Genomic DNA, 20386 nt, shown 5'->3' with positions numbered 1-20386 from the left:
ATGACTTAAGTCAATGACTTGATTAAAGTGTACTTAAGTACCTGTTTTTAAATGACTTGACTTAACAAGAGTTATTTTAACGAACTTGATTTTACACAAACCAATTGACTATGTAAAGGTGCTCTAATTTAATACTTTTTAGTAATATCATAAGGAACACTGAATATCTGTAATTTTGAGTATCTTATTCACAGAATTTGAATTTACCGTCCTCTAGAGATTTTGTTTAGTGTAATATATGTTTTTTTTACTTTATACTTCATATATTTTATCTAGCTTCTGTTTCGCATGTAATTCAGGTTAACGTGCAACACTGTAAGATTTTATTTGTGTGTTTGACTTGAGTTGACGTGAGACAGTCAAATCACCATATTCGGTTAATTAACTTCACCCAAGTTATTTCTAGCGTCAATAGAAAATTTTTACTCGAAACATTTTTGCCGTAACCTTACTGTGCAAGTTGAAAACGAGTCATGACGAAGCTGTTGGTCGAAAACCTCTGGTCGTCGGCTACCGAACAGCAGCTGAGGGAAGCCTTCGAGCGTCACGGAGAAATCTGCCAGGTGGCGCTGGTGCTCGACCGCAGGACGGGGAAGCCCCGCTGTTTTACCTACGTCACTTACGCCCAACGCGAGCAAGCGCACGAGGCTGTGGGCAGAATGCACCGGTCGATCTGCTTCGGTCAGAGGATAACAGTTCGGCTTGCGGTTGAACGCGGAGGAGAGCAAGAAAAAGGCGACAAGGGAAGCTCGCGAGTAAGAACACGTGACAGCGGTGGTCGACAAGAGGGTGGGTGAAATTTAGGCCAGTGCTACTTAAACTTTTTTAGTTTTGTTCACCCCTAGCACCTATCTCCACATTTGTTTCACGTTTTGTGATATGATTTTGGAAATTCTCACCTGTTGAATGAACTGGTTGTGTATAGCCGGAATATCCGCCCAGCTCGCAAGCTACCATTCTTTCTAACGAAACAAGTCTATTGAAATAGAAGTGACCATAGTTTGATGACATTGAAGTTTTCGAGCAACAACGACTAATTTAAAAAGGAAAGTAACAAAGCATTTTTTTCAGCTGAAAAAAAGGTTCAATTCTTAATATTTGCAAGTAAAAACAATTTTCTTGGTATACCGCTACGTTGCGTTTTTGTTATTTTTTTAGTTTAGGTATTGTTCATAATCGGACGAGTTTACCAACTTTAAAAGTTTAACAGTCAATTTTTTGTGACACTGACTGTTACTTTGACCATTGATGACATGGACTGAAGCTTGACGACGTTATTTCTTGTTAAAGACTGGACTTTGAGTGAAGTTGTTTTTTAAATAACTTGACTGGGACTGGAGTCAATTTAAAATGACTTGTTTATATAAGTAGGTTACTGGTATTTTTTCAGTTGGTTGGGTAAATATCTGCGGGGTCTTTTTTATCGATTATCTTGATATGATATTTTTATGTGTAGCCTATAGTTTTTCTAACCAACATTGTATTTTAGACGGCGGCGAAACTGAGAAAAAAAGGAACAGGACGTCGTGCCAGAGGGGGCGCTAGAGTGCACTAACTGCCCTACAAACAAATTAGTTGAAAATCCACGGAAGGGGTGTTTTCAGCAAGGACTTTTGAAAACGCTTTTAACGGAGAATTTTATCTTGCTATTTAAGATTTGTTCTGTTGGCATGAAATAATCAAACGAAATGTTAAATTTTTTGCGGCCAAACCTGTCCTTTTGCCTATACCAGGGCTTCTTAAACTTTTTTACCGCGGACCCTTAATTTATTTTTTCCTTTATGTCAGTGTTTCCCAAACTGTGGTACGCGTACCACTAGTGGTACGCGAGAGCCTTCCAGGTGGTACGCGAGCTACTCACTGAAGTTGCAAAGAGTTAAGGCAATATAACGTATTTGTTGCGTGTATTAGCCTATACTTTCTTCATGGAGTCATACGTAAGCTATTCTAACGGGAATGTTACTAAGTTGTAATGTACAATACAACGCTAGTTGTTGCAGATTCGGGTTAAGCTACGTATTATGCATTATTATGTCATAATTGTTTTTATTTGGGTTTCACACGTCAGCAGAAACGCCAATTGTATGTTAGGCATATGAAGTAGGTAGGCATGTCAGCTGTAGCCTAGACCTTCTGCTGATAGTAGAGGTTTTGTAGCCTAACTATTTATCGATCTTCCATTTATGTTCAACTAATTTTTATATTGATAGGAACTGTTGTAGTGTTACAGCTTAATTGTATTTAGTTTAATATTTACAAGCTTTTTCTAACATGTCGAAGCGAAAGTATAGTCCAATTTACATAAAGTATGGGTTCATAACTATCGAACATAGGGGAGAGTCTCTGCCGCAATGTGTAGTTTGCATGAAGACCCTTGCTAATTCGGCTATGAAACCCAGTCTCCTCAAGCGTCACTTTGACACAAACCATTCTAACGAGAAAGACCGAAATGAGAGTTACTTTCAGCGACTTGGGGAGAACGCAAAGCGGCAGCGCCTGGACAAGGGTGGCACAATATATCAGAGAAAGAAGGCTGTTGTTAAAGCATCCTATGAAGTCGCTCTCCTGGTCGCTAAAAACATGAAGGCACATACCATTGGTGAGTCTCTCGTAATGCCAGCAGCAAAGATCTTGGTTAAACACGTGATTGGAGAGGAGGCGGCTGCAAAGCTAGAAAGTGTATCCCTTTCTAACAACACTGTCAAAAATCGAATAGAGGAGATGTCCATTGATATTGCCGACCAAGTTATTGTGGGTTTGAAAAACTCAAAGTTTGGGTTTTCAATTCAGCTGGACGAATCGACGGACATAACAAACAATGCTCAGTTACTTGTGTACGCTCGCTACACGCAAGACGATTCTGTGAAAACTGAGTTGCTGATGAGCAAGGAACTTTCCAGTACAACAAAAGGAAAAGATGTTTTTGAAATGTTGGACAATTTTTTCAAACAGAATGAACTGGACTGGAAAAAGTTGATTGGCTGTACAACAGACGGGGCTCCCTCCATGCTGGGGCGTAAATCAGGCTTTGCGTCTCATCTGAAAGTTGTTTCACCAAACGCAACCATTGTTCATTGCTTCATACATAGATTTGCCCTCTGCGCAAAGGTGCTTCCTGAGAATATGTTACTCTGCCTGAACCGAGTTATCAAACTGGTAAATTTTGTTAAAACATCCGCCCTAAATACCCGATTGTTCAAGCGACTTTGTGAAGATTTTGGCTCCAACCACACCGGTCTTCTCTATTACACGGAAGTGCGCTGGCTCTCTCGCGGTAATTCGACAAGGAGACTGTTTGAACTGCGGGATGAGCTACTGCAATTTTTCAGGGAGAAAAATCACGCTTTTCAAACAGATCTAGAGAGTAAGGATTTTGTTACAAGATTGGCCTATTTATCCGACATCTTCGAAGTCCTAAACAACTTCAACCTGTCATTCCAAGGTCCCAACAGAAGTTTACCTGAGTTTATCTCGAAGCTGGAAGCGTTTGTACGTAAACTGGCCCTCTGGACAGAGAACGTGAAGAATAAAAGCTACGGAATGTTCAAATGCCTCACCTCTGTTGAGAACGAACCTAATCATGAACTTTCTAAAGAAATTGCCTGTCATCTTTCGCAACTAAAGACGGAGTTGATGCATTACTTTCCTGACGTTGCATCTTGTGCTTACTCCACCAACCCATTCTTCGTTGACCCGGCCGATCTACCTGTAGGGACTGGGCAACAAGAAGAACTAATCGACATTCAAACTGACATGACGGCAAAGATTAAGCATAAGGAAGGCTGTCCTATAAATTTTTGGTTGAGCATGGCGCCATCGTACCCAAACCTAGCCAATCACGCTGTTCCTCACTTGTTGATATTTCCATCTACGTGGGAGTGCGAGTAGGGGTTTTCGGCTTTGATGGCCATCAAATCGAAAAGCCGGAACCGTCTTGCTGCACCTGGGCATGATTTTCGCTGCGCTGTCAGCAATGCTATTCCTCGTATTGACCAGCTGGTCGAGAACAAACAATTACATCCATCTCATTAAACATATTTGTTGTGTTTTTGTTCATTTTTTAATTTGTCTTTCAAATCTGGGCTGATATTAGTTAGTACAAAAAATTGTTATTGTAGTTTTTGAGTTTTTCAAATTTTCTGGGTGTAGGTGGTACGCGAAGACAGTACGAAACCTCTGAATGGTACGCCAGTAGAATAAGTTTGGGAATCACTGCTTTATGTGGACCACTGCAGGCGAGAATTTTTTTTAAAACGACGTCACAATACAAATAGACCTCAGAAACTACCGATTTCGGTTCAAAAAATGTGTCACGGAGTCTACATTCCAAAATCGTTTTCAATTTTTTGAAAGTTATTTCAAAAAATGATTACTTTCAAATATGCACTACTATTTTCATGGAACCCCTAAAACTAGTTCACGGACCCCACTTTAAGACCCCGGATCTAACCAGCGACGAAATAATTACGTACTAGACCAATTTTGGTGTAAAACTATTTCCGTGCCATACGTTTGGTTTTATTTTTTAGTTGAGATATTGCTCATAGACGGACAAGTTACATAATGACTTAAAGCTATCTTTCGCAGAACACTTCTACTACAATCACTTCAAAATAACCGGTTTGTAAGTGAATACGGCATTTAACTCGCACAATACGTGGAAACTTTTTCATTTCGTCAATTACCAGCTAAATAAAACTAAGAGCTTCATGTTCAAACATAACAAAATGCAGGCCAACATTGAAAATAACCGTTTGTCTTGTCCACGACTGATTAAAACTGGACTTCACGAAAAAATTACATGATGAAAGGTTGAGACGAAGGAGCAGTGTTGTATTACAGAATAAAAAATATCGCACTAAGGCGTGGGTAGCATCTAAACCAAAGAATAAACAGAGATAATGAACAGCGTTGTCGCTTAAACAACACAAGCCTGGAGAATTGACTGAAAATTTGATTCCGCAACAGAATATGTGCAGGGTTGCGGCGAAGGTCTCTAATAGCCATGATCATGTCCACCACCGCTTCCTCCGTAGCCGCCGCCACCACCATAACCACCGCCTCCACCACCTTGCAATTGACAAGGAAATGGATTAAAGAGATCCAGTTTTAACCAGTGGTTCCCAACTATTTTTAAGGGTACCAATTAAAACGTCAATTTTTCTGAAGAATAAATCCTTTACCTTTGTAACTAAGGATAAATTATACAAATTTGTCAGGAATAGCAAATGAAGAAAACATTTTTATATTTTTTTTTAATAGGCAACCGCAAAAACTTTTGGGAACCGCTGACTTAAATCAAGCTTTAAAATTTAACTGTTTAAAAACAAAAATGAAAACAAAGTGTAAATCATGCTCTTAAAAAAGAATTCCTATTGACAGTGCTTTTGCTTAAGTGTTAAATTGAACCTTTTAAGTATAATTTCTTACAGAAAAACATCGGTAAGAGACTAACTTTTTAGCATGTTTCTGCCTCTTACCTCCAAGGTTCAACAATATTAAAAACTCCGCCGTTTTCACCCCGTGGCTTTTCTATGTGTGGATTTACCAGCAACCATTACACATTAAAGCTCTTGGGTAGTTCAAACGCACAGGTAAAAATTCTATGTTGGCAGCAGCCAAAAAAGGCTCCATTTATATGTCTAATAAAATAAATAGGAATGTGGTGTAAAGTGGACATATATATAGATTACAGTAAACACCATTGATATCAGTATAAAGAGGAATCTTTAAAGCACTAATTTTAAACTATTTGTTATGGATATAAAAAGCACTGTTGTAGGGTTGTTCTCACAACAAAAGTGTTTCTTATCTTAAAGGAAATAATTAATTTTATTTATTCGCCGCAGTACATTTTAATTTTTGGTTGTCAGCTATAAACATAAGTATTCAATTAAAAACAAGTAAAATACTATTTGAACGGCTACAGTGATAAAAACTGGGCATTCTGTTGTGCTTTATATCTAGGCCTGGGCCTTTAATCAGTTGGTTGGTTTAGCATTTAAGTAACTGTAACAGTGGTTCTCAAACTGTCTGCCGCGGCATTATAGTAAGCCCATGGAGATTCAACATGTTGCACAACCTTTTTCTTTAAAAAACAACAACATTTGTTTAGATCAGGGACTTAAAAAGACACAATAGTTATCCGTTAAAAAGGTAAAAACTATAAGATTTCAGTGATTTAAAACACTCTTATCATTGACAATCTACCACAGATAAAATCATTAGTGAAAACTATTAGGACAAAAATTGGAGAGTTTAGAATATGTCCTGGCGAGTGTAGATTGGTAAACACTCTTGTCTGAATAGGTGTCCAAACTTCAAGACTTACTATTATTAATATGAAATATATTTTTTCATCAATAAATAACAAAGATCTACTGACTTTTGTTGTATCGGTCACTGCCGCCTCCGCCTCCTCTGTAACCTCCGCCGCCGCCTCCGTAACCACCGCCGCCTCCGTAACCACCTCCACCTCCGTAACCACCTCCGCCGCCTCCGTAACGTCCCCCACCGCCTCCACGGTAACCACCGCCGCCGCCGCCGCGACGTTCTTCTGCAACCTTAACAGTCATTGGTCGTCCACAGCATTCGGCTTCATTTAAATTGTTCATGGCTTCTTGGGCTTGATCTTCATTAGCAAAGGTGACAAAGCAAAAACCTCTGGATCTTCCAGTTTCACGGTCTTTGATGATGGCCAACTCCTCTATGGCTCCATACTTTTGAAAGAGTTCTTCAACATCTTTGTCTTCTGCATTGTACGCCAGATTTCCGATGAATAGTTTTGTCATTGCCAAACTTTGAGTTCAAACTCTAGTGAAAAATTATTAAGTTTAGATAAGGCTAGAAGAATCTATAGCAGTGTTCTTTTTCTATCAGAACAAACAACCAGGGGGTAACAAGAAAATCAAAAGGGGGTCCCAAATTTTTATGTTAAGCAAATACCCCTACTTTTGTCTGACGTTAATGAATAATGCCATCATAAAATTGTGACGACAGGACGTCAAAAAATAGTGTTTGTAATGACACAATAAAAAAATAACAGGCACAGCCAATTAACACTAAGCAAACCTTGGTGCCGCAAAGCAAACACGTGCGCCGAAACCGCTAAGTGCGCAGAAAAAACAGACTGAAATATGTGTGATTGATTTTGGTAGAATCAGATTCATACGGTTACATTTTCTAAAGTTCCATGTATGGGACTACGCTAATTTACAAGCACGTCTTTCGCCACTTCTGCAATAATACTAAACGAAGATTAGTTTTTCCCGAGGTGTTATTGTGCAACATCTGCGCCTAGCAGTGTGCCAAGTCAGTTAAAATACAAACTGCGGTTGAGATCAAATAAGTTTTGTCAATTGCACACTAAACATGTTGTCTTAGGGTTGGGCTATGCTTAGAGAATAATTTTGCGGTAACTATTATTGCAAAAAAAGGTGACTTTGAACACTCCGTTAGATCATGTTTTAGACAATATTTTAAGGGAATTTCCGCCTAAATCCCCCTGCCAACAACCATGTTTTTTTGACAAAATACAACTAAAACATTAAAAGGGGTAATTCACACTGCACTCATTATCGTAATCGATATTACCCTTTTTGGTAGGGTTTAACTCACTGTCTGTAGAAGCAACGTTATATGATGTAAAAGGGTCCTGTGTGTTAAGCTAATGTAAAACCAAAATAAAACACAAAACGTCAATTTCTGTCTCTTGTTTTTACAATTATCGACTGTAAAGGCAGGTTATTTTCTTTCTTGACAAATCAAAGATGCTGAGTCAATCCTTTTACCTTTCATCTCCTAAAAATGTTGAGTTAAGTGCAGCTAGTGTTTTTCGGTGTTCACCTTTTTCGACCCAATTGTATTTCGAGTGAACATTATCTTGGTTAGCATTTGGAATATTATTAAATAATATTACTTTACCTACCCTGGCCCAAATAATGTGCGGTGTTTTACTAATTGTTCAAACGTTGTGGTTAGGATTCTAGACCCGCGCCAATAACCGCAAAGAATCTTCAACAAACTAAAAAATCTAAGAACAGATTTGTCATACCTAAATTTTAACAACCTAATGAAAAACTGGCGCTCTTTCACTATTGTACGTAAAAATTAATAAAAAAAAAACTTTCTTCAAATGCCGCATACCACAACGCATATTGTTTGGGTTAGGGTGCGGGTTAGCGTTTGGTTGAGGGTTGGTCAAGTTATTATTAATATTAAACATAATATTACTTGACCCACCCTCACCCAAACGCTAACCGCACCCTAACCCAAACAATATGCGTTGTGGTATGCGGTATTATTTTGTTTTTGGTTTTTGCATAACTTTTCACGTACATAAGTGAAAGAGCGCCGAAAAAACAAGCACGGGTTTTTATTGAAATAAAAACTTTTGAACTTTATACAGTTGCTTGCGTTAAACAATAAAGTTAGTTCTTTAAAGATAAGCTTTAAGCACATATTTATGTTCGACCAAGCCACTTAACATAATATAAACACGCGATAATGGCGTAAAAAATATGCAGTAACGTAAAAAGATTAACAACACTTACCCACACTGCAAATTCCTTGTCCAGAGAATTGGAAAAGGCGGAATTCTTTGTCTCATCCAAGATCTCGAAACACGAGGCGGAGTTTTTTCTTTTCTGCATAGAAATCTCATTTATTATTTCCACTATTTAAAAAAAAATCGCTGTTGTGCAACTTATTGTTAAATATAAAGAATTACCCAGTTTTTAATAAATTTATCAAAAGTAGTATTCGACTTAAAATATTATTTTTTTTTGTCAAAAAAATAATTGCTTATAAAATGAGGCATTAGCAAACTAACATGGAATTGATAGGACGAACGACATAGAAATGCGACCAACGACATATCCTGATACTCGATGCCTGTTCTTCACTTGTAATTCTTTCCACACCCAATCTTTAACCTTTCTTAAGACTAATGCTTATCTAAGATAACACTTGTCTTGGTCATATTCACGAGGTTAGATGGCGTTATGACCGACTAATCATAAAACAGCAGGGGTGCATTCAGAGGGGGCACGAACTATATATATATGCTGTTAAATATTGCGGTTGTCCTGCTGAATGCCTTTTATTTGTAACAAATGTAACTCAAGGGAAGCTGTTTTAAATATTTAAAAAGCAATTTCTAAATGTCAATTGCTTTTGAGTAACAGCAATTAACAGCGGCACGCTTCTGGTCTTAGCTGTGATAAGTTTTACTTTCTTTACACTGATCTTAGGGCTTCGATATAATTGTCCGAAACCCGAGTTTAAATCGTGAAGGTTGAATAGAATATGCATGGTGTGATGTTCTCCAACAAACTTTGGTGGCTAGATGACTTCCTATGAGTGCATTTATGTTTATTTACCCTATTTTAGTTGAGTAAATTGGTCAAATTGAGGCTGTTAAGTCAAAGCAGGACTCGGGACTTGACAAACGGTGTAATAAGTTGGAGTCGCACGCGAATCTCGGAAGTCGGCTGCTTTGTTTGCTCTCGTGTTTTTAATTCTTTCCTGAAAGCTTGTAGACAATCGCAAGATAAATACGTTAGTAACAAGATCATTTATAACCAATGTTAATTCTACTTACGTAATAAGATTGTCAAAGCCCATACAGAAGTGGATATCGTTTTAATTCTACTTGTTCCTGTTAGAGCGGTAGGCCTACTGACCGATTTAGGATAAGGCCTGCACATATTGATGTGTAGCTGTGTCAATGCAATGGGCTACTTGGCAAAAAAAGTCATTCATCAGTAACTGATTATATTAAACACCGCCTTTTAATATCATTTTTTATTTGAGAAAAATCACGCAATGGCTATAACATCTACTTAAAAATATAGTAAAACTACACGGCCGTTTGTTAAAAAAACACGAATATAAACAATGCTTCTTTGAAACAGTTTAAACCATAGTTTCAAAGCAGGTTACTTTTTTAAAAGTGAATAACTTATAATGAAAAAACGAGCGGATAAATGTAACGGACATTGGAATATATAGAGTTAACACATATAGTTATCGTCAAAAAAACAAATGACACACAGTAAAGTATAGGTAAGAACTTGTATCGTACACTAGCGGCAAAATAAATTTCTACAGTTAGTTAAGTGCAATTTTCGGGAAGGTTGGGGAAATTCGGAAACAAAATGCAAAAGTCAGAAACTGACAGTAGGTACAAAATATAATTTATGCTTTGATGCAATTGTAAAATATGAAAAAGCGCTCGATAAAGTATCAAAGTCTTTTAAAGCAATTGTCTTCAAGATTATTCGTAAATGCAACACATTAAAGAATCGCAAAATGGACTTTTTATCATTTTCTACGCGTAACTACGGCTACGGGTAACGTTTAAATAGAACTAATTCAGGAAATATGCACAAGTGGAATTAATTACAAAAAGTTACGCAAACGAAAATAAAACCTGAAAATGTAATAAGTGTAGTGAAACAAAAACTCAAATAAAGAAAAGGTATATCAACACTAATTTGCAATATATTCATTTTAAGTGCATCAAAGATTAGTTACATTATTAGGTACACTGTTTATGCAATACAAAGCAAAGGAAGTAATATACGAAACACTGTAAAATTGATTCAAAATGTTTTACAGATAAAAACAAATCATTTACAAAAACACTAATGACAATATATTAAACGTAATAAGAACAATTTAGGATTTTTTCAGGAGAAATATTTATTCACAGGCATAGTTATAGGCCTAAGTTTACCACAGCTACAAATATAATGGCATAGTTTAAACACATTTGTTGTGTATGTTTTAGTACTAGACAAAACTGGGCAGCAACAACGTATCATGCCTAGTCTAGTTCATTGAATAGTCATGGTAAGTGTCTTGCTAATCTGTTGTTTGGGCCCCACTTTTTATTTTTCCCAACGATCTTTAAAATTATTATTATATATTTTCTTACACATTTAGATGAAGTAAAACAAATATATACATAATATATAAAATGTTCCTTGATGTTTCCTTAGCCGAGTCTTAAAAAATGGTTATGGTTGGTAGTTTTTTTGCTTATGCTCTTCGTTTTAATTCCACGATGTTAACTTTTACAACATTTTTTTAAAGATTTTACAACATTTTTTTAAAGATTTTGCTTATCCTATATTTATGCAATTGAGGTATAAACAGCTAACATAACAAAAATAGGACAATAAACAGGAGGTTTTAAACTAACGTCATGGAATCGAAACAAAATTTTGTTTTTGTTTAACATTTGATGTCTGTATAACATAATTGGAGAAATATGATGCGGCATGAGCATCTAGTTGTAGGTGAAAGCGGGCTGACTCCAGTCGTAGTAGTTGTACTGGGGCGCAAATGTGCTGGCCGTTCCGTCGTACGTCTCCTTGCTTTCAATATGTACAGCAGTTGCCGCCGAGTAGCTTGGTGGTGGCACTGCTTATATGGAACCAAATATAGAGGTTTTAGGTCAGAGCTTATCAAATAGTGCTCCGCTAACCCCTGGTGGTCCTTGAGAAAGTCGTAGAAGTTGTACGCATTCGTTAAAGGAAGCAAGGGGGTGATAACAAAAATTACTGAATTTTCAGCATTTTACAAGCGTTTTTGACCAAGTTTTATTGTTCAAAGCTGTGGTTCTTAACCAGGGTTCGACCAAACGCCTTGGATTTCGACTGTTTTTTCAAAAGCGAGACGTGAGGTCGATTTTACTGCTCCAGGATGAAACAACTTGTAAAATGTTAAGGTAACTGAACGGCTACGTTCGCAATCTTTGTGTTAAAAACATTTGCGGATTATTGCATCGTTTCAAAAACAAAAATTCCAGACGTATCTCTCCGAATAATTTTTTAGGGCAAAATCTTGATGTTAAATCAGTGTTTCTCAAGCATTTTTCGTGGCAATTTAAACGCTAAGCAATTATAACAGCAAGGCTTTAACGACAGTCCAAATTCACGCTAGTGGTATTTTTTTATAAATAAAATCCAATCACATCTAGAATGAACTTCAGTTTTCTAATTCAATTAAGTTAAAGTTAAAATGATCAAGGAGCTTTGTTTGTCTTGTGGCCTAATACCAGTAGCGTGATTTGAACTGTCGATAAACTAAGCAAGTAACAGAAAAGCTTAAGTTTTCTTGCGTTTAATTTGTACAGCAGTTGCGGCTAAGTTTATTTCGGTGGGGGCAATGTGTATATAAACACAAATATAGACAGTAGCTGGATTAATGGCACGTCAGCACTTTTGAAAATCGAATAGTCTGCAATCTAGAATCTAGAGCAGTGGTTCTCAAGCACTTTTAAAAAAATTACCCAACGGTCTCCTAGCAATTTTTTAAATTGCTCACGGTCCCCTTAAAACTACACACAAAATGAACACGTTGTATCAATGGGACGAGTGCAAACTGCGTCCCACGCTGCCTCTGTTTTTATTAAGTCACTTCGCGCGTATAGGTATAGCCTGAGTTTGGCTTTCTTTCTTTTGTCCCACAATTATGCACGACATAGTAGTATTGTGTTTGTTAAGCCTGGATTGGAAAAGTAAGGTAGCTGAAAATTTTATTGCACAAATAATTTTCTTCATTCAGGAGTGTCAAGTTTTGTTAGGTGCTTCGCGGTCCCGGAAAATTGTCTCGCGTATCCCTAAAGGACCGCGGACCACAGTTTGATAACCACTGCTCTAGACTAACTGCCTTATGGCCGAGGGCGTGAGTTCGAACCTCAACGCAGGCTTGTTTTTATCCGATATTTAAAGCTAAAGTATCGCGTTTCGATCCGATACCATTGACGTCATTGGTATGCTCAAACAAAAAACAACATGAAATTAAACCGTTCAAAGGTTCTATTTTTGGATTTTAGGCTCACGTTTTACGATGCTTAGTTTCCTTAAGTTGTTAACCTGCTATTTATTGATATATTTACCTTTCAGAGTTGAATCCCTGCCTTTGACCACAAAACATGACTGAATTTCCTAATTTAATTTAGCCCAGGGTTTTTTAAACTGGGGTCCATGGACCCCTTGGGGGTCCGTGAACCAGTTTTAGGGGGTCCATGAAGGCCTAATGGAAATAGTATAGTGTGTATTTAAGCAGTAATCATTTTTTTAAAGAAAACAGTTGGATTAAAAATAAAACGGTTGTGCACTGAATGTATTTAGACTCCATCAGATTTGTGAAATCTATTTTGTTTTTTGTATTATGACGTCAATTTATGACGTCAGTCACGTCATCTCTGAAAATTTCTCGCCTAGCATGGCCCACACGACGCATAAAATAAATTAAGGGATCCGCGGTAAAAAAGTGTAAGAACCACTGATTTAGCCTGAAGTTGCTTGCACAAAATTCCTTTATTGGTTAACTTATTCACTATGCCCATATGAAGGCTCCCAGTTTACCAACCACTATATTGCTTTTTCTATATAAAGACGAAAATAAGCTCTTACCATTGTAAACTGGGGCAGGTGGGGCCATTTCCGGTTGGGAGGGGTGATTAAATTGGGTCTCACTGGTCGAAATCGTGGCTGGTTGGGGTTGGTTGGGGTCCTGCTGTAGGGGTACTGACCCAATTACGATTGGGGCTTGAACCCTTAAGTTGATGTGGCATGCGGCCGTGTCAATGCAATACTGAAAAAAAAGTTAATCAATTGGAAATCAAAAAGGTCGAGTAAATCCACATCATTTTGATTAAGACGTTTCGATGCGAACTTGTATCATCTCCAGTTAATGTGACTGAGAAGTAAATCAAAGCATCATTTATAAAATATGGAGTTTGTACAGTCGAAGCATTAATTAAAACCATCAGGTGTTGAACAGGTACATCGGTGCCTACTATGTAGGCTTTGCAATTCATTATCAAGCTACATTACAGATCCGTGCATAGTGCACCCAAGTTTGACTTGTTTTTTCAAGAGACGTATGGAACTTTTAAAAGAATATAAACTGATAAAAACATGTAAAGTTAAAATTTTACCTTGTTGTAGTACTTCTAGCAAAAAAATATATTTTTATGGAGAATTAGATGGCTGTTAGGTTTTTATGCATTGCTAAGAATATTACTTGCATGAGTAAATGAATTATATGATATAAGTTGACTGTTAAGTAAATTGGCGGAGTTCATGAGAGTCGGAGTCAGAATCGGACTCCGCAGCCCTGGTAGCAACATTATCTAATGTTAGCATTCGTTTACCTGGACGTAATAATCAATGTCAATGATGTTGCAAAATCGTAGATGAGATGGCGGTAAAGCTGGTATCTAAAAAATATTAAACACATTTTACAAACTAATGATTACTTATCAACTATTATAACGTTTCATGACATATTTATCATGTGTAGGCAAACTAATATGTTCTGTTTTCTTCAAAACAGTTATTATAGTATTCTTGATAAACATTTCAGATAACATTTTCAACACTATAAACATTTCAGTGTTGTAAAGACCTTAGTCAGTTACTTGACTTTGGTGCACTTAAGTGACTGTTTTTAAATGATCAAAATTGACTTAAGTAATTTAGACAAATGCCTTGACTTAAATTAAGGTGCTTGAAATGAATGTATTTTACTGAAATTTGGTTAAATTAGTCATTTATTGAATGTATTAACTTGGTATTTGTTTTTTAACGTTGATGATTTGCTATTTGTTAAAAAATATTTTGACTTTGATTTGAGTTAATTTGCAAATGACTTGTTTACATTATACATTAACAAGATTGTAATTTTTTAAATGAATTCAGTTTGGCTGTTTTTTAAAACGTAAAAGTTATAATCCACGTTAATTTCCATAGTGAACCACATTACAATTAGGCAAATTGTTGCAGATAGAAAATTAAAAAATTAACAGTTTTTATTTTATGAAATAAATTATATAAAACAGGTACAATTTTAAACACTTTTTAATAATATAAAAATTCAGACTAAACCAAAGTCAGGTCTTCAAAAAGCAAACAAGTAACCTGTGTTATTTGTTGTGTTAAAAGGTTTTATTAATAAAACATAGACGTAGACTAACTTACTTGTAGCCTTGCATTATTTATATATGCAGAAGACTTTCGTTTACATTTGGGACCCAACTCTTTGGCGACAGTAACTGGAAAGTTACGACTCTTCCTAGTTGAATGCTGAGTCACCCTTTGTATTATGCTGACGTCGCTTCCCGGAAGATTACTTGTGCTGTTTACAAAACATAACCAAGGAATGGCCAGTTACTTAAGGAGTTCATGACAAGCAAATATTGGTTTAAATGAATGGAACTTTTCACAAATAAGTGCAATACCTAAAAAGCATTAAACTATTAAGTAACGTGTCCTACTGTAATTGTATACCACAACATCAAAAATAACTTTATGGCATTTATGGCAGAAATAACCAATATTCAGTATAATGGTATTGAAAAGGATAACTAGTTTCAACGAACACCAATTTTTTAAACATGAATGAGAGCCTGATTATCTTTGGAATAATAAATTGGAGAAAAATAATACTGGAAGAAGAACAATGAAAATGACATTTCAAGCTATAAAAATTATAAAATCACTATAAAAAGTATAGTGTGTCTAATGCTAAAGTTTTACAGTAACAATTTACTAAAACTTGCCAAGTTTTTAAAAAGTTATTTTCTGAGTAATTAACTCAACCTTTTGTTTTCAACACTTCCATTTACGTTGATAAATTCGCCCGGAACATAACCGCTCTTATCTGTGTTGAGTTTACCCTCAATGGGACCACTGGCGCAACACCAACAACACATCGTCTTTGTGTCACTTCCAGTGGACGGAGTCTGTGACACAAACACATATCAGTGACTGCCAGTGTTGTAGTGACTTAAGTCAAAGATGTGACTTAAGTGCACTTAATTCACTGTTTTTAAATGACTTGACTTGACTCAAGTCTTCTGGGCAAAATTACTTTCAAGACTAAACTTTACGTCTTTTTGACAAATAAGTTGTCTTGACCTAAGTCTTTTGGACAAATGATTTGAGTTGATATAAAATATTTTTATAAAGCATCTTGTTTATAAAATTTAGTTACATATTTTAGTTTTTGCACATAATTGCTATATATTTCGATTTTCTTATTTTATAGAGGTATTCCCCATAATCATAGATTCATATGAGTTTACCAATTCTGATAGTTCAACATTTTATTTTTATGACAAGACTTGACTTGAAGTTGACTTGCTCTAAGTATGACTTGACTTGGGCTATTTAAACAAAAATACTTGACTTAGGAGGTATTTTAGAAATGACTTGACTGGGGCTCAATTCATTTTAAAGTGACTTGTTTGGAACACTGGTGTTTTAAAATAGATCTTTTCTATTAAAAATTTTGACTTGGGTTTCTATTATATGCTTTGATTTTTTCGGGGTTTTGAATATGTCTTTAGACTGGAGATTTTTAGTGCTTTAAAAAACTTCTTACCCTTGAATTGGGATCATGATTTAAATCAAGTACATCAAGAACCGTAAACAGAGCCATTGTCTTGATATCCGACTTAAAGCCAGAGCGATCAATTTTTCCTTTGACCATATACCGTACATAACCACCTCTAACTGCAAAAAAATAATAGTACAACAAGTTATACTTAAATAAACTAAATAGTATTTATTTTATGTTACAAATGTAGAAAAATATACCCAAATTCATACATGTTTTAGTTTCAGAAATATATTTCAATAACATTGCAATATGATGGAGCACAGTAAGAATATATTGTAAGTATATTACACTGGGTATATTTTACACTGGGTTTACAAAATTAACTCACACAACCTTCAATCGAGCTGGGTAAATTGGGTGGTAACTGGAAATTGAAAGAATAAACATTCCTTCCTGCAGAAATCTTTCTGTGTCCATCTAACAATATGTATTTATACCATTTTAAATATTGCCGCCGACTATTTCATTACATGTATATATTTTTCTTATAAAAAGCAGTAAAAAATCTCTCAACAAAAAACACAATACACATAATTGACATAAACCAAGGTAAAAAACGAAAAATCCACATAATTTGATAACTAGCACACCGAAAGCCATTGCAGACTCACCGAATCTGTTGATCTATGATGCATCTCCAATGGCTTTCGGTGTACTAATTATACATAAGCCGTAATCGTTGGTCAAAAAGCAACTTCAGAAGGGCTACTAGATCTCAGTTGCAAACACACCTATGTGTGAATGTTTCATTGAATTTGAGAACTAGTTACATAAAAAAACATTGTTTTATCTTTTTTTTAATGTGTTGAAGAATATTTAGAAAAAAAAGCCTGTTGTAAAGTCATACTAAAGTGTTAAATTACCGGACTTTAAGACAGTTATCTCTTTTTTGAAGTACTTTTCCTTAGCACTGTAGTGTTCAGTGCGCCGGTGTTCGCCACTCCCATGCTGTTCTGTCCAATGGACGTAAGCAAAACCTTTAAACTTTAGTTCAATTTCTGAAAAGTTGAAAACATACATATTTCAGTCTAAGATATATATATTATACAAATAAAAACCAATGGCATGATAATGAATCGCAAAGACAAGAAGCTTTTTGGCTTTGCAATTCATTATCATGATACATTACAGACCCATGTATAGTGTACCCAAGTAAAAAGCTATTATTGTTAGGAAAATATATTTTTGTTTTTTTTACATGGTTAGGCATTAATTAAATACACAACAAACAAGTGAGTTTGTATTTGAGTTTAATGATTCCTTAGAACAAAGGTGTTTAACATGCAGCTTGCAAGAGAATCTAGGTTAGAACCCCGTGAAGCAAATCTAATTCGGCCCACAGCTTCTTTTCCATAAAACTTGAGAGCCCATAAGTTTTTATCTTAACGTTAGAATATTTTATTGAATAAAATATTTTATTATATATTTTATTTCGGATAATTTCTATCCGCACGAAACAAGCACAGCAAGTTTGCAGCCTTTAGGTTTATTTGCGAAATAACAATGAAAGGGTTTGTGTATTAAAACCGTGACCTTAAACAATATAAAATAGATGGCTTAAGCTGCAAAGAACCGCTATACTAAACTATATTACTGTACCTGTAACGCAAAAGTGGCCGCACCAGCTTATTTGATTACTGTATTACACATAATAAAAATAATAACATGCACCATTTTTATCCGCACAACGTTAGTCATCCGCATTACAATTTTTTTCATCAGAACAAGTGCGTACCATCCGACGGGTGGAAAAGCACTGTAGTATTCCATTTATTTGATATACTATTTATTTTTGTGTTAATAGAATCATTAGCATTTATTGCAGTCATACAGCCATTAAATTTAGTCTACATTTGCTATCCAATTTTAGGGACATGTAGTGCATTTAGATCTTTGTGCTAAAATAAGTTATCCTTGGTTACTTTAAAACGTTAAGAGTGCTTTAGGAATTTGTTTTCAGTTTGTAATGCTTGTATATTTTGCCGGTCATGTAAGCATTGCATATTAAAAATGTGCAATGAAGGCTAGGTGCGGAATATATGATGACTTTTGCAATTACATCTGTGTTCCACATAAATTGTTCAGCTAAACGATTTTGGTTTCTATTGAAAATTTTAGCTAGCAGTTTTGTCTGTGCTTAAACAACCTGATAAATTCTTTAGAGTTAAACAGTATCCGCTTTTATAAAAAAAAAGCTTACTAATTTTGATTTTATTATGTGCAGTATTTTTTAAGCAATGTTTATAGAACAACATTGTCCATGTGGTGATGTTTGTTAAAATTTATAGAAAAATAAATTCCAACGTTAACTTACTTTTAAAATCTAATGCTTCCTCAGCATCAACTACAAGATTTCCAGTTACAAATTCGTTGGCAACATAAACACTTTTGTTGTCAGTCAACTCTATGAAAGTTTTTGCCTTTTTCTTGAACATGTCACAAGTTTTTAAAACTTAAATGGAATAACATAAAGTAAGTGTTGTCTAAATGTGAAAACAACATTAAGCGCTGGTCCAAAACCTTACCACAACAAACATTATTTGGGTTAGGGTTAGTGTTTGAGTTTGGGTAAGTTAAGCCAGTGCTTCTTAAACTTTTTTAGTTTGTTCACCCCTAGCATCTATCTCCGGATTTTATTCACCATTGTCTCAGGAGATAAAACTATCTTGTCTATATATAACAGTTCGATATTTGTTAAGATAAACTCAAGCTAAGTTTTTCCATTGCAAATCTACAAACAGATTGAACACCCGGAATATCCGCCCTGCTCGCAAGTTATAATGCATTTCTGACGGTTCACCCTTATTCACCCCCTGGTTGGTTGGTTCGCCCCTGCAAAAATCACCTGATTAAAACACTGGGTTAAGCAATGTTATTAAATAATAAATATAATAATACTTGACCCATCATCACCCAAATATTATGCGTTGATTTAAATAATGTTTGATACTGTTGTAGGATTCTAGACCAGCGCCAAGAACTTAAAACACTTAACATTTCAGTCTGTACTAATAGTTAGTAGGCTACAACTGTACCGGAACCAAATCTTTGATTTACTCGTTTGAGTCATTAAAGTTTTAACGCAACAACAGTCAGGCATTTTGTCATTGTTTTTAAATATCTCTGCGTCATGTGAATATAACCACACGCGTAATTTCCGCAATCAGAATCCACATTTCGCGTCAGCAGCAGTTGCGTCTGTCAGGTCGTTGTTGCGTAGCAACTTGATCCGTTCGACTTGAGCGAAAAGAGCTCGCAATATCTCCAAAAGTTTTGACGCTAATCTGATTTTTTTATACAAACCTTGTATTGGCTTTAGCTATCCAGCAAACAACACACTTTCAGCAAAAAATATTTTAAATTAATAAATATATAAAAGCTATACTCAGAGATATTCACCCTTACTTGTTGAGCCAACAAGTTCAAGAATTAACGATATAAACTAGGAGGCACTATTTTTAAAAAAGAGACATATATCAAGTTTAATTTCATTCGATAGGGGCCAATTTTGGAAAGTATGACAAATTTTTTTAACTTTTTTAAAGTGCACCCCGAAAAACTGCACATCAAATATGTAAAACTCTTGTGCGACATACGTTTACAGTGCAATGTATGAAACGCCTATCTATAACTTATAGATAGGCGTTGATGTATGCAATACAGAGTGCATCAGAAAAAGATGAAGTGTTTTGTGCAAATGAATTAGGATGCGTGCTAAATCTTAAAAAACACTTAAGAATTAACGTGGTGCATGAGTAAGCACGAAAAGTACTTTAACTAATACCGTTGTGGGCTCTTGTATTTTGTACCATCATAATTTTAACAATAAAGATGGTTTAATAAACCCCTGGATGTTGGGAAAACACTAGACATTCTTTTGGTCGCAATAAAAGTGTCTTTTGTACGATTTATCAAACGCAATTAGTTATAATGAGTTCGTTGTTAAAATCGTGTGTTTTTGATCCGA

The 20386-nt window shown here is 35.6% G+C and overlaps 4 protein-coding genes and 1 pseudogene across 7 annotated transcripts; 3 read left to right on the top strand and 2 right to left on the bottom strand.

The window, feature by feature from the left end:
* Positions 1-473: 473 nt before the first annotated feature.
* Positions 474-797, top strand: LOC146139298 (sex-lethal homolog). Its single transcript, XM_083391791.1, has one exon. The coding sequence runs from the start codon at positions 474-476 to the stop codon at positions 795-797; it is 324 nt and encodes a 107-aa protein (XP_083247917.1).
* Positions 798-2271: 1474 nt separating this feature from the next.
* LOC146139297 (zinc finger BED domain-containing protein 5-like) lies at positions 2272-3523 on the top strand. The gene is made up of 2 exons (XM_083391790.1): positions 2272-3156; positions 3443-3523. The coding sequence occupies exons 1-2, from the start codon at positions 2272-2274 to the stop codon at positions 3521-3523; spliced, it is 966 nt and encodes a 321-aa protein (XP_083247916.1).
* Positions 3402-4032, top strand: LOC146139296 (protein FAM200A-like; annotated as a pseudogene).
* A 708-nt stretch (positions 4033-4740) lies between these two features.
* On the bottom strand, positions 4741-8641 carry LOC146139295 (uncharacterized). Of its 3 annotated transcripts, none has more exons than XM_083391367.1 (3): positions 8553-8641; positions 6386-6813; positions 4741-5070 (listed from the first exon to the last, which is right to left on the bottom strand). In XM_083391367.1, exons 2-3 carry the CDS (start codon positions 6789-6791, stop codon positions 4997-4999), a joined length of 480 nt encoding a protein of 159 aa, XP_083247493.1. In that variant the 5' UTR covers positions 6792-6813; positions 8553-8641; the 3' UTR covers positions 4741-4996. The 3 variants fall into 3 exon arrangements, with proteins under 3 accessions (XP_083247493.1, XP_083247494.1, XP_083247495.1); XM_083391368.1 differs by having other exon boundaries at positions 8557-8615; XM_083391369.1 differs by lacking the exon at positions 8553-8641 and adding an exon at positions 7928-8041.
* Positions 8642-9797: 1156 nt separating this feature from the next.
* LOC146139294 (arrestin domain-containing protein 3-like) lies at positions 9798-18897 on the bottom strand. 2 transcript variants are annotated; one of them, XM_083391947.1, is made up of 9 exons: positions 18734-18897; positions 17283-17417; positions 16753-16836; positions 16402-16532; positions 15618-15760; positions 14997-15153; positions 14171-14236; positions 13428-13608; positions 9798-11430 (listed from the first exon to the last, which is right to left on the bottom strand). In XM_083391947.1, exons 1-9 carry the CDS (start codon positions 18852-18854, stop codon positions 11294-11296), a joined length of 1155 nt encoding a protein of 384 aa, XP_083248073.1. In that variant the 5' UTR covers positions 18855-18897; the 3' UTR covers positions 9798-11293. The 2 variants fall into 2 exon arrangements, with proteins under 2 accessions (XP_083248073.1, XP_083248074.1); XM_083391948.1 differs by having other exon boundaries at positions 9798-11427.
* Positions 18898-20386: the final 1489 nt, after the last annotated feature.

The sequence above is a fragment of the Ascidiella aspersa genome, chromosome 6 (assembly GCF_963924565.1).
Source record: "Ascidiella aspersa chromosome 6, kaAscAspe10.2, whole genome shotgun sequence".
NCBI classification, from domain to species: domain Eukaryota; kingdom Metazoa; phylum Chordata; class Ascidiacea; order Phlebobranchia; family Ascidiidae; genus Ascidiella; species Ascidiella aspersa.
Note: the sequence above shows the minus strand (reverse complement) of the source record. Positions and strands in the feature narration are given on the sequence as shown.